At 46.4% G+C, this 14,603-nt stretch overlaps 1 protein-coding gene across 6 annotated transcripts in view; it reads right to left on the reverse strand.

Moving 5' to 3' along the window:
- The window catches only part of LOC144937220 (spectrin beta chain, non-erythrocytic 1-like), a 197,520-nt gene that overhangs the window by 86,871 nt on the left and 96,046 nt on the right, over window positions 1–14,603 (reverse strand). For 5 of the 6 annotated variants that reach the window (XM_078864582.1, XM_078864581.1, XM_078864580.1 and 2 more), the window contains one exon: window positions 13,281–13,505. In XM_078864582.1, coding sequence (XP_078720708.1) covers window positions 13,281–13,446 — 166 coding nt within the window. In that variant the 5' untranslated portion in view covers window positions 13,447–13,505. Of the gene's footprint in view, window positions 1–3,370; window positions 3,535–13,280; window positions 13,506–14,603 lie in introns of those variants that run through there. The other variant, XM_078864585.1, reaches the window with a different exon arrangement.

The raw sequence follows: 14,603 nt of genomic DNA on the forward strand, positions 1-14,603 counted from the left end.
GCAGCAGCCACGACCAATCGAGTTATTGTTGGGGTAGAGAGGAGCCCAGCCAGCAGCCAGCCAGGAAACTCGAGGCATAAATGATTTCGATTTAAAGCTTTCGTGACTGCAGGGATTCATCTTCTTGGTTCTTTCGGTAAAGTCACGTAGAATGGAAATAATAAAATAATAAAAAATAAACCAATAAAATTATTCTCACGACGTTTCGGCCACAACGCAAGCAGCCGTCCTCAGGTGAAGAACAGGTCTGTCAGAAAGACAGCTTAAATATACGCTGCCAAGCCTGGTGGTGTTCATTCAGACGCTGTCTTTCTGACAGACCTGTTCTTCACCTGAGGACGGCTGCTTGCGTTGTGGCCGAAACGTCGTGAGAATTATGTTATTGTTTTATTTTTATTATTTTATTATTTCCATTCTACGTGACTTTACCGAAATAACCAAGAAGACATAAATGATTTGTTACAATAATATTATAATGTTATAACATTAATAACATTATACTCTTTGGGTCTTTCGGTAAAGTCACATAGATAGAAAAATATATGTTTTAAAATACTAAATCACGACGTTTCGATCACAACACAAGCAATCGTCTTCAGGTGAAAAAATACAGCAGGCAGACTGCTGAGGCAGGAAAAATATGTTTCTTCGTGATTTGTATTATTATTGTATTACTTTTCTATCTACGTGACTTTAACGAAAGACCTAAAGAGTATGAATTCCTGCAGTCACGAAAGCTTTAAGTCAAGAATTAATGCCATTATAAATGCTATAACATTATTCTATGATTTGTTTATCCAGAAGGGTTCAGGATCGAGATGTTTGGCCAATAAAATAATGTTTTTGCAGGTGGGAGGAAACCAGAGTGCATAAAGAAACACCACGAAGACGTGGGAACAGCACGCATTCATTTCACTGGGGAAATTCTGTTCCGCGTTCGACAGTTTAACGCTGCGCCGTGGTGGCCGAGATGTTAACTACCTCGCTGGGTATACAGGAGATCGTGAGTTCGTGGATTTTTCTCCGGGTCCACGTTCAGAAACGTGCGTTTTCAAGTATTTGGCTGTTGTAAATTTGCACTTGACGATAATCCTCCTTCGTTGGGATATCATTTGTGATCGCCAAGTCGCTTCTGAAACAGAGCTTCTCTTGCTCAGTGGGCCTTGCCTTGTAAAATAAAAAAAGTAAACAGTAATAAAGCATGAGAATAGGTTTTCCCCTTTAATTCTGGCAACAAAACAGCTGTGTTAAGATGTTAAAGCACCAAACTGAAACCTTTTACCAGGAATCATGTCTGCATTAACCACAATACTCGTGTTCAGAATGCAAACAAAAAACGTACTCTGATAAGAAATGCATTGTCTTTGAAACTAATTTCTTTGTTTGCATTCTGACCACAAGCATTGTGGTTAACGCAGACATGATTCCTTCTAAAAGGTTTCAGTTTGGTGTTTTAACATCCTAACACAGCTGTTTTGTTGCCAGAAAAAAGGGGGGAAACCTATTCTCATTTTTTGATCCTGGCAAAGGAGGTCCCGTGAAGTAATAAAGCAGTCGTTTAAAATTTGCTTTACAATGACTGTATCAAGTGCCCCTTCCCTCAGACTTTGTGTACACCACTCCCCCACACCCCTTTCAAACAAATTGACGCTCCAGGGCCTCCTGTAAAGTTCTGAAATCGCGAAATCACGACGATTAATAGCCGGGGAGAAGTGCGGCGTGACCCCACACACAGTGCCTTCAGTTATCCCTGCAACTGGCCGATGTGAGGAATTCATGGGCCGCAAAATTTCAATTCGAGCTGCACATCGTTGCGACCACAACCACGACCACGCAACCCTATTCTTGTTTTTAGAAAGTCAAATTTAGCTCGTGTGTTCTGCGGATTGCATGTTGCATTGGCGGTTGGGTTCGTGTATCGTTAAGTCCCGATCGCTTTTACAAGTACATCATCGACATTCCTGCTCGTGTTTTTTTCTCCAAAATAATTGAACCGACGTCGTTGCCCCACTGGTTAGAACCCGAGAAGAAGGAAACCAGACAGGATGGTGACTTATTGATGAATGTAACCGCTTAAACGTAATTATGAGAAGAAGAAATACTGTTCCATGCAGACCAAGCCGGTGAGTTAGTGATTTAAACAATGATTTGTAGAGGTTTCACTTTAGACAGCAGAAACTGTTTGGGAAAAGGATCAACAGTGTAATTAATACATGACCCTCTGTTCTGTGTCTCTGCATTAAGATTAACTTTTTAAAAGTCTAGCGGCCTCGTACCTTTGTTGATTTGCGTTACTAGCAGCAATTGTTTAAACAAGCAAAGTTTGAAATTGATTGAACCTGATTTTTTTTATTTTACCATTAAAGGCCAACTGAGCTCTTTTTCAGAAGTGACCTAGCCACAAATGATAGCTCAACAAAGTGGTTTATCATCAAGGGAATCATAGCAGTAGCCAAATACTCTAATTACACGTTTCTAAATGTGGAGGGAAAAACCGGAGGACCCGGAGAAAAATCGACGCCAACAAGGGGAGAACATGTAAACTCCAAATATACAACAGGCGTCAGGATCGGGATCGAACCCACGACCTCCTGTATACCAGACGAGGTAGTCAACATCTCGCAGTCAGGCATGAAAACAAATCCCGCCGATTCACCAGATGTGATTGATAAGAGCACTGCCTCCTAAATAATGGGGGTGGAAGGTGCTGTAAGCACCAATACAATACTTGATCTTATTCAACATATTTTAAATAAACCTGGATACATGATTTAAACACAGGGTTGGATTATGCAATGAGAGGCCCTGAGCAGCAATCATTTATAGTCACCCAGAGCAATTTCTTAAAGCAATTATCAGCACTGCTCTCTGTCGGCTATGCTTGCAACATTCGCTCGATGCTGCTGAAGATGCAGCGGCTCTCAGCTCCCTGTCAGAATGAGTTCAAGTTCAATTCATGTCCCAGGTTCCAACTCGGCTCATCATCCCTCCGGAGTGGACAAAACGAGTGGAATGTCGACAACGGTCGTCCTGTGGGACGTACAAAGCTCCCGCCATGGAAATGTGGAATATCCACCACAGGCTCAGGGGGGGGGGGCGCCGATGGAGATGAGCATCGCCCCACCGCATCAGGTGAAGCAGCGGGAGAGATTGCGACTTTGTCCGTGAGCGTAAGGCTCCGCACGGACACGCGCGCGTAAAAACACACGTGGTAAAAACGACTGCCAGTTAGTTGGCTAATCCAGGCAAGACGTCGCTATAACGGGTGAAAGTTTCCCGCCTGCACAGGATATTTTTTGTTTTGAGCTGGAACGCGAGGCTTAACCCTTGGACAACTCGCTTGACCTTTAGAGGAGCCGCAGCTGCGTACCTTGCAAGCGGCGGACTCGCCCGTCCAGGGGAGAGGTCGTGTACTGCGCCGGCGAAAACTCAAACTCAAAGTTCTGCAGCAGGGTCTCCGTGAGAGCCATCGGGAACAGCTGTCTTTCCTCCCCCACGCAAACAACCTCCTTCTGCTGCTTTCGTTCGACTCTTCCAAGCGGGGGGGGGGGGGGGGGCTGCCGCGAAAATCAAGTACCCTCTTCTTGTTGATGACGAGGCAAAGGAAAATGATAATAGTTGTAAATCGATCTCGCTGCCACCGCCTCTGCTTGGAAAGGGGTCCTCCTCCGTTCAAAGGCACATTTCGCAAGATGCAAAATGATGGGTCGCAATATTCCGTTGGCAGTGACGGGGGGGTTGGATGCTGGCGTGACCACCAAACTCACAGCTCCCCCCACTCTCTCGCTCGCTCGCTCTCTTTTTTTCCGAACGAAACCCCACGATCGATTGGAAACGCAGAAACCTCGAGAGATTCAAATTGGGAGCCGATTTCGAATTCTTCCTTAGCACGACCACGGCCGGGAAATAAAAAAAAAACCACACAACGGAGAAAACGACGCTGATGCTCTGCAGGTGCCGGTGGGTTTTGTTGTTGCTGTTAGCAGAGGCAATTTCCACGGCGTTTGTTAAAAATTTAATGCGTACAGTCGCCGACAGCTGCTGCTGCTGCCGCTGCTGCCGCTGCAGCGGTGCGCCAGCCCCATGACGCGGAGCGCGACGCGGAGTCGGGCGCACGGTGAGAAACCCGCCTCGCGAGACACACCGACAACCACCACCACCACCGCCACCGACCACCGCCACCGCTGACGGCACCACCAGCCGCCGCCGCAGACTTTCAAAAGCCCCACGCGGTGGCAGCGTGAGAGAGCAAGTGATGTGACGACGCTTAAAGGGCGAGCGAGCGGCACCTCGGAGCAAACCACTCCCGCAGCTCTGGGGGGGTGGGGGAGTTGTGTCCATTGGCACGGAGAGGGGGGGGGGCAGCGAGGGTGGCAGAGTGAAACGTCGACAGATTTAAACGGTGAAATAAAAATGCACTCTTATTAACGATCGTTTGCGCGCCAACAATAATGCGACTTGCGAGTCGGAAGTAATTAAAGGTGGCTCGCCTCCGCCCCTCCGTGCAGTCGGCACGGCCGCCACAGATTTTGGTTGATTGCTTTAGAAGACTTTTTTTGACGTTGCACATTTCGCGTGACAGTGTTTGGTGCGATGGGAGGGGGGTGGGGACACGGGGCTGTGGGGGTAAAATTGGTTCGGCCTTTTGAGAACTCGGCCACAATGCAAGCCCGCATTCGGGTGTGTAACAAAAAAAGGATTTATAAAAACACACACACACACAAAGGGTTCTGGAAAGCACTGGTGAAGCAAAAACGCGTGTGTTTTTTCTCTCTCTCTCCATCACAGGCCACGGGAACAAAGGGCGGGGATATAATAACTACAGTCACGCCATGCCCCACAACTCACTGGCTTTTGGGAGTCGCACTCGGTTTGGAGCTCGCCAATCGGCGAGGTTTGTTACTTTTGGGACGCGCTCTGAACACGGATCAGAAGCGCAACTCCGCCAACGTTGGAGGTGGCAACGCCGCGTCGCCGAAGCGCACTCGCCCTTTGTTTTAAGAAGCGAGCTGGGTGGGGTGGGGTGGTATTGTCACCGCGATTTCACGTGTTGGTGGCGAGATGTTAACCACCTCGCCTGGTCTACAGGAGGTCGTGGGTTCGATCCCGACCCTGACGCCTGTTGTATACGGGAAGTTAGCGTGTCTCTCTCTCTGTGTGTGGTCGCGTGGATTTTTCTCCGGGTCCTCCGGTTTTTCCCTCCACATTTGGAAACATGCGTCTTAGAGTATTTGGTTGCTATCTTGATTTGAAGCTTTCGTGACTGCAGGAATCCATACTCTTTGGTTCTGTCGGTAAAGTCACGTAGGTACAAAATTATTAGATCACGACGTTTCCATCGCAACCCAAGCGACAGTCTTCAGGTGAGAGGGTATGGCACATCCTCGATGCCCACGGTGAGAAGGGAGTTCCACAACGTTCGCGTGCGGTGATCCAGCAACCCTCGCTGCTGCCTCCACACAACGGTGCTGGATAACAGCCGTGGCACCACCACCATCCGGTGGTGACGATGGGCTGAGTCAATCCCCGACCAGGAATTTGACACTCGCCACCTTTCCGATTGCGAGCCGCTCGCTCGACCGCTGAGCCACCTATGTCCGGATGAAGGTTGAATGTTTCTATGAGGCCACCTTTCTGGACAGCCAGTGACACGCACGATGCATATAGCCTGTACCAGGTTCGAGAAGGGAGGCGTGGCCAGGGCGGAGCCAGGCCGCGCCAAGTAGGATAGAAGCAGCGGAGAATGGGAGCTCTGGGCTGCCGGTTCTGGGAGTGGACTCGTCTCGTCGTCTCTGTCGTCTCCGCCGCCTTCGTTTCTGCCGTCTTCACGAGATCATTGCGCGGCTGGATAGTTGTTGGCTGTCTCGGTCGATGCCGTCAGTGTAACACGGTCAGGCTAGGCTATACGACATCGGAAGGAACCTGTGAACCTGAGAGTGTCAATAAAGAAGGTGTCTCCTGCAACTACCTCGTCTCCGACTTGTGCTACGCTGCACATAGATTAAGTCCCCACCATAGGAACGTGGAGTTTCCAGGACTGGATGAGGGCTGTAAACAGGAGGAGGAGGGCTTGCCCCCATGCTCTCTTGAGTGTGAACCCACATTTGACTTTTTTATTTTTAAGAATGTGGTTTTCAAGTTTATTTGTTAAAGTGAGAGACCAGTTATGTTTAGGGAAATTTATGAAATAATTCCAATAAACACAGCGGTGTTATTCATAAATATCACTTGGTTTAAATATGAGAGCAACAAAAATTAGGACTACTTGTACACTCAACGAAAGTGATTATCAGGACTCCCGCTGAACCCATCCACATTAATCAGCCAAATGTAACTGGCAAAGAGGGATTACCATCTCCTGTTGGAATGGAGCCAACGTCGGAGGCTGTTTCGTTTCAAGAGGCTAAAGTGAATTATATTTCATTCGCACAGATGCGCAGAACACACACATTAATTAAAAAAAATCCGTAATTTAATTCTCTCATGTAAATGGTAAAAATAATCTAAGTAGGACTTAGAATCTTTCAAAAAAAAGAACATCTGTCAACGCATACCACCTTTATTAAACGAAACAATGTTTTTCCCAGGTAAGGCCCACTCTGCTATATAGCTCTTTTTCAGAAGCAACCTGGCCAAAAATGATAGCCAAATTAAGTGGCTTATCACGTGGCCATATATAACTCTAAACGCATGTTGATTTTAAATATGGAGGGGAAAACCGGAGGATCCGGAGAAAAATCCACGCAACCATGGGGAAAACATGCCAACTCCAAATATACAACATGCGTCAGGGTCGGGGTCGAACCCACAACCTCCTGTATACCAGGCGATGTAGTTAACATCTCGCCACCGCGGCACTCCTATATGCAAATTACCATGTTGCTTTCAAAAAATTAATGAATGGGCAATGGGAGTGGCGGTGCAGCGGTTAGCGCACTGCACTATGAACCCTGCAACCCGAGTTTGATTCCCGGCAAGCGAAATCCGATAATGTCCTAGGCTATTCCCCCTGCTGCACCAACACGCACTGACCAACGTGGTGAAGTATGGTCAAACAACCTCCGTGAAAGGCACAGTGTGGGGAAGTCTTCGTGCAGCAGTGGATTGACAAATGGATGTAGGTTAATAACAAAAAAATAACGGGGACTTTGGAGATAATTTGAAAATTGCTACTAATTAAAATAATTCCGTAATGCCCCTTTATTTACCCAGGAAAGCCTGAAGGAGAGACTTTATTGCAGGAGGGTCCCAGTTTTTGAATGATTTGCCCAACTCCTTTAACAGGTGCGATGTTTGGGTCTCAAACGAGGTGTTCGTTCATGGACGGTCCACGTTGTTCCACTCTGTCCGCCATCGCTCTTCAAGATCTGGGTGAGATTCCGTGATGGTGACAGCGCAAGCCCAGGATGGGGTTCGGGACTTGAGTTGGAGGCGAGGTGCATTGTAGAGGTCTTGGTTGGTGGGTAGGTTGCCATTGGCGAGAAAACGTGTAAACGACCTTGACGTTTGCATGTCTCTACAGATATCTGGCGGCAGAATGTTCGCCAGACCAGGGAGCCAGGGAATTGGTGTCGGTTTCAGTGTTCCGGTGATGATGCACATCGCGTTATTTCATTGTACATTCGGTAGTGTTGCGAACGAGCTTCTGGACCAGGCGGGAGCACAGCGACTACCGCTGAGTAGAGCAGAGAGGAGTTGGCAGTTTGCAGCGCATCAGCTGAGGGTCGTTGCTGCAAGTTGCTGTAGCAGGGCGATTTTGGACCATTACATAGTGGACTACTCCTGCATAGTGAACTGACTACGCCTGAGTGTTTGTGGCTCACTCTAGAGCCAATGATGCATTGCCTCATTGCCCTAAAGAGGATTGTCAAAAGATGAGTGGAATTGGACAAGACGGATTTATATGTGATGATGTAATATTTATAACGAATTTAATCTCTCATTCGCAATATTCTAACCGAGTATTGCATAATCATTATTCAATACTTCTGCATAGAATATTGTAAAGACTGCCATTGAGATTCATGGTGTTTTTTTCAATACCCGCACTGCAGTATAGGAAATCCAAAGTGCATTGCATTTATTTGATAAACTACTAATCCGTTTTCCTTTCATTTTTATTCCATCTCAAATACCACTGATGCATTTTCAATGAGCCTGCCAAAGCCACACGCCACAGTGACTTAGATCAGAGTGGAAAACAAAAAGCCCTCTCTGCCAAGCCCAGCCACATGATGTCGCCAACGCACAAAACGAGAATGCGCGGTGGGGAGGGGGGGCGGGAAGAAATTAAGAGATGAGAAGAAAAAAACAAACGGGCACTAACAAGCGGGAATAAATTGCATTATCCACCGAGGAATCTTTGCCCGCAATTTTATGCCCCGAATGCAAATCGTTTGTCCCCAGGCTGCGTGCGCCGAACAGTGGCGCACTTTGTGCCACAGAGCAAAGGCGCCGTGACTTTACCAGCGACGGTCTCAGGCTCCACATTCCTGACCCGCTTGCGCAACACCGCAACGCCCTCACAGCGGCACACAGAGCAGTGCCCCCGCTGATCGGTAACGCGACCAAGAAACCGCTCTCATTATTCATAGTGACGGTGGCTGGTGGTCACATTGATGAAGCTTATAACCAGCGGAAATTACTCCGGTTATCCGTGTGATTGGATGCTGCTACGGTGTAATAATAGAATACAAATTCAACTTGTCACGTGCCACCACTGCATAGCATTCGTTTACTCTTGAAGACAGAGAATGCCAAGGTGGTGAGATGTTTACTCTTTGGTTCTTTCGGTAAAGTCACGTCGGTAAAAAAATAATAATAAAATATTTTTTTTAATATTAATTAAATTCAAAATAAAAAAGTGAAAACAACTAAATTAAATCACGACGTTTCGGGCGCAACACAAGCGTCCTTCGCCAGGTGGGGACCACCAAAGCGAAAACAGTTGCTGAAGTATGCCGAAGAGATGGCTTTGACAAGGGTTTATATGGTTGTTGATGCACGGCGTATCAATGTCCCTGTAACCCGTCTGAGATCGCCACAAACTCTCCTGAAGCAAAGTCGCCAACCATTCGCGACGCAATCGTGCTCGCAGGGCTGGGTCTCGCAGGAGAAGGGTATTCTGCAGAGCGAGGAGTCGAGCGTCTATCCTTTCAAATCTATAAATGGTGAGATGTTATCTCCCTCGCCTGGTATACAGGATTCTAGACTTGAAGCTTTCGTGACTGCAAGGATTCATACTCTTAGGTTTTTTCGTTGAAGTCACGTAGGTAAAAAATAAAATTAAAATTAATAAATGTAATAATAGAAATAAAATAATTAACGATTAATATAATAAAATAATTATGCTTTTTCTATTATTACTTTATTAATTTTAATTGTATTTTTTACCTACGTGACTTTAACGAAAAAAACCATAGAGTATGGTATACAGGATGTCGGGGGTTCGATCCCGACCCTGACGCCTGCTGCTGTATATTTGGAGTTTGCGGTGTCTCTCTCCCTGTAGTTGCGTGGATATTTATCCGTGTATTAAATCCACTTCCGGGTCACGTTCGTGCGCTTGAGAAAGCTGCATGCACATCGCTCAGCATCCGAACACCGACTCCATCCCAAGCAGGACCCTCCTGACAAGGTCTCTAAGACTCAGTTTAGGCTTCCTGGGTAACAAGATATACACTCATATTATTGGGTCTTTCGGTAATCATCATCAGGTGTGATGATGATTGCTTGTGTTGCAGTCGAAACGTCGTGAGAATTTGTATTGTTTAATATTTTTATTATTTTATTATTTCCCTTCTACGTGACTTTACCGAAAGAACCGAGAATATGAATCCCTGCAGTTACGGAAGCTTTAAATCAAAAGATATACACTCATTACACACAAAGTGATTGCCACAAATGAACCACAATGCCTTGCTGATCTCATCAAGGAGCATAAACCATCCTCACGCAAACTCCGGTCATCTTCATAGCAGCAGATTTTGGCTGGCCATCAAACAAAGAAGGTCACCTCATCGCGCACTTTCAGGTGTGCTTCTGCAGCCGTCTGGAACGCTCTTTCTTCCGATATCAGGAAGCTACTGGAGCTATACACTTTTAAATCTAGATTGAAAACTTATTTCTTTAGAACTGCTTTTTGTGTTTAGTTTATTGTGCTTACCCCGCACCTCCAGTTAGCATCGGTGGCTATGTACGGTGCAAAAGAAGCTCAACATACATAAATAGAAGAAGTTGCAGACCCACAGTTGCAATAACAGGGTTTATGCACCGTAAATTATATGCTTCGAATTTCACCGGTGTGCCAAGCCGGGCGTTGAACACCGGAACTGAAGAGGCTCTGTGTGCTTCTCGCCAGCGTGACATTTCATCCTCCTTCAAGGGATACAATTTCAGGAACTGATGCATTTATTTTTTTAAACGTCGGGACAGAAAGATGCACGAATCTCAGACGTTAAAGCGAACAGAAAAAAGACGAAGATTCCCCCGTATAGCCCACGCAGAATGTTGGGGCAAGTGCAGTGAACGAGTAGCACCTACGAAGGAAGGCACGGAGCACGGCGGGATGTTTGTGGCCGGCATTGTCTCACCATTGCTGATGTAAAAACATGCCACACCAGGTCCTAATTTATGGCGGAGTCGACCTAGGGGAAGGCCCCAGGATGGGTTCTGATAATCGCCACTGATGTTTGACGTAACCGGAAATGGAACTTGGGTCACTGGGTTTGTGGCGCAGTGCGCTAACCACTACGTTCTTCTTCTTGGTTCTTTCGGTAAAGTCACGTAGAATGCAAATAATAAAATAATAAAAATAAAACATAAAATAATTCTCACGACGTTTCGGCCACAACACAAGCAGCCGTCATCAGGTGAACAGACCTGTTCTTCACCTGAGGACGGTTGCTTGTGTTGTGGCCGAAACGTCGTGAGAATTTTATTATGTTTTATTTTTATTATTTTATTATTTGCATTCTACATGACTTTACCGAAAGAACCAAGAAGATGAATCCCTGCAGTCACGAAAGCTTTAAATCGAAATAAAAATTCACTACGTTCTTGTATATTTTGCTGTTGCAACTTGCTGACCCGCCCATACTGGACATCTGTGAAAGAGAGAGCTTCATTGCTCATTGTATTCCTCCTCCAGCCTAAATCAAGATTCTGATTCTGATGTGACCGCTTCCTCCCCGTTGGAAATTTGCCAGATGGCCTCCGAGTGTTCGTACTTGGTCTGTCGCGCTTAAAACGGGGTGGCTGATAAAAGAAAATGTCCACGGCTCTTGCCTGTCCCCATGGGAGTGAATGACATTTACTGGTAATGGAAGTCTGTACGAGTTGAGAGCGAGCGGATAGCATCTTGCCATCAGCTGGGAAGGAACGTATTGTTTTTGCTCTCCATTATCTCAAGGTCTCCATTAGCTAAACTAAAGGCATTAGCTTCACATCGCGGGCTGCCAAATGTCTACCGAAGTATAACCTTCGTTTAACGGATGTTATTTTCTTAAGTGGGGGAAAAAATATTTTGTGAACAAAGATATACGCTGGCAACGAAAGAAAATGTGTGTTTTGTACCATGCCAAGGGAAACACGATGCTACGTAAAATAGCAATAACTCAATTGCTGCTTCTCGTATCTCAAATATTCAGATGTTATGGTAATGTATATCTAACTTGTAAAAGCCTCAGCCATTTCATGAACAGATCCAAACTCCTGCATCAGAGGCGATGGTCAGTGTGCTGGATATTTGTAGCTGGAGACTTTCCAATAAGTTATTTACGTCAGTCTCAAAATAAATGTTTTTTTTTCACTGAAAGAATATTTGTTTCAAGAAGATTTTTTTATCTAAATAGCTGCCCTCCAACATTTAATCATACGACAATGACCTCTGCAAACCTGTGTTAGGCCTAAGGAAGGCTTCATATCCTCTGCTATTTATTTCTTTAGAAATGCTTTTGTGTTTAGTTCGTTGTCCTTCCCCCGCACCTCCAATTAGCACGGTTGGCTATGTACAGTGCGAAAGAAGTTCAACATACAGGAACTCCTGTACATACGAATGAGTTAGGTTCCAGAGGTCTGTACAGAAGTCGATTTGTTTGTAAGTCTAACGTTACTCCTGTCGATTCCAAACGTGTTGTACGGCATGAACACTAAGTTGTATAATCTCCTGAAGATGTAGATGCCACTGGTTCTTCATGTTCAGCAGATGCAGATGCCACCATCACCATCTATTGGCGTGGCCACTCTTGGTCCGAAAAGGCAACTGGACATACGGACAGATTTGTTCGTATTTCTGAAAGTTGGTAAGTCGAGTGATCATAAGTAGAGGAGTTCCTGTACATCCAACATAATACTTACAGACATGTTACGTAGCCCTGTAAACAGGTGATACTGCCTTACACAGGTGTATGACGTTTACAGAGCAGAAAACGAGTCACAATTTTAAGTGGCATCAACGGAAACACACCTGGAGAATCCGATTATACCCCAGTAACCGTGGGACGTTGGGCCATTGTTGGGCCAACGGTTCCAACCACAAGCCATCGTTGCATGTTTACTGGGACAGCACTCGTATCATCATCATCGTCGTCGTCATCATTACACACAAATTGCTCGCCACAAATGAACCACAATACCTTGCTGCTGATCTCGCCAAGGAGCATAAATCACCATCACGCGAACTCCGGTCATCCTCACGGCAGCGTCTTTTGGCTAACCACCGAACAAAGACGGTCACCCCATCGCGCACTTTCAAATGCGATTTCTATGGGCATCTGGAACGTTCTTCCTTCCAATATTAGGAATCCACTGGAACAATACACTTTTAAATATACATTTTAAAACTAATTTCTTTAGAACTGCTTTTTTGTGAAAGAAGTTCAACATACATACATACACACAGGTGTGAGTAATGGATCGCTATCAGTCAGTGCTGCGCTTACTTTTCCTGTGTTTGGGCTTAGAGGTCACTTGCACCCCCCCCACCCCCACTGCCAATTAGCACGGTTGGCTACATACGGTGCAAAAGAAGTTCAACGTACGTGCGTACATGACTGTAGTAGGTGAAAACTGTGGGCCGTGGCCCTGTGCAATTAAGAAGGCCATTGCCGATTTAAGGCGATGTTTACAGGAGGTCGTGGGTTTGACCCCTGACGCTTGATGTATATTTGGAGTTTGCATGTACATCATCTTCCGGAGAGTCAAAGGGGAACCAAATGGACAACGGGCCCAGGTTTCCAATCGCCCCCCACCCCCCACCCCCCATGGCGTGCATTGCTCACCTGCAAGGGCCTTGATGCGCGAGCGCTCGAACAGCCTCGCCGAGCTGTTCTCGTTGTCCCAGTCCTCCTCCATGAGGTCCCAGCGGTTGTTCGTCTCGACAAACTGCTGCTGCTGCTGGCTGCTCTCCACATTGTCGTACTGCGGTTCCGCCGTGGCCGACATCATGGCTGCCTCGTTTTTCGCGTGACCGTTGCTTCACGAGACACGCACCCTCATCCGCCGGTCTGCAGAGAGTGGGGCGGTGGGGGAAGAGGGGGAGGGGGGTCGCGGGGCAGAGCGAGAGATCCATGAGAAAGAATCGTGTGCGCACTGCCAGTGGACCACTGCCAAGGGTCATGCATGCCGATAGAACGCGGTCGCTCTAATTGACGTCGTATCGCGACGCGAAGAAACGTACTCTTGCACAGAACTCTCACACGGCTCACAATTCACCTGTCACAACCGTTCTCCCGTTCGTCACTCCCGCGCACCGCCTTAGCCCACACTGCGGGCGCACACCGTTGATACGCCCTGCGAAAGACGGTTCGTCTCTTGGCGGCCGAAAACTTCTAACTCTCAGCGGAGGTTGGACAATTAGTCAATGATTGTATGTCAAATTATTGACGAGAAAATTGCAATCGCCGACTGTAGTTGTGATTGATCACCCCCTGCACCCCCACCCCCACAGCCATGATGATTGCTGATGACGTTTCCCATCACCGCCCGTCCAGCGGCACACAAATAAGTAGAGGTGAGATCTTTTTCCCCCCCAACTATTTTTGGGTCTTTTTATTCGTGAACTAATGAAACCGATAGTATTAATTGATGTATACTACATGTTCAGAACTGGAATTTATCGAAATGTAGTGTAAAACCGAATTTGGCATCATCATTATTATTATGTATTTTTCTACATGCAGTAACTGGGTGATCAGGGTGAGACGTTCAACGCAAAAACGCTTAAGAACTCCGTTGAACTTCTTGGGTGGTTGAAAATTGGCATCAAACCCAGGATCTCGTCAGCTGTGCTGGCTCATTGTTGCTTTTCGTTACAACTCATAACTACACGCTACTTGATCAACATGAATAATATTCCGTCATAGACCATATTTGCAGGTTTTGTTTGTTTTCCAATACTGAATTCGCCGCAGTTACATGACCTGAAATGTCCCGAATCTTGTTTTTTTGTCTCCAAACGACACTTTGATGTAAAACACGTGTTAATCGCTAAGCTAATTATGTCATCCTTAAGTTATGCCTAACCACACATCTGTACCGCAGGGCACGTGACACCGACCCATGTTACCGTCACCATAGCCACGTCCGTAAAATGCAAACACTGC

This window comes from Lampetra fluviatilis, chromosome 18, assembly GCF_964198595.1.
Source record: "Lampetra fluviatilis chromosome 18, kcLamFluv1.1, whole genome shotgun sequence".
Classification (NCBI taxonomy): Eukaryota; Metazoa; Chordata; class Hyperoartia; order Petromyzontiformes; family Petromyzontidae; genus Lampetra; species Lampetra fluviatilis.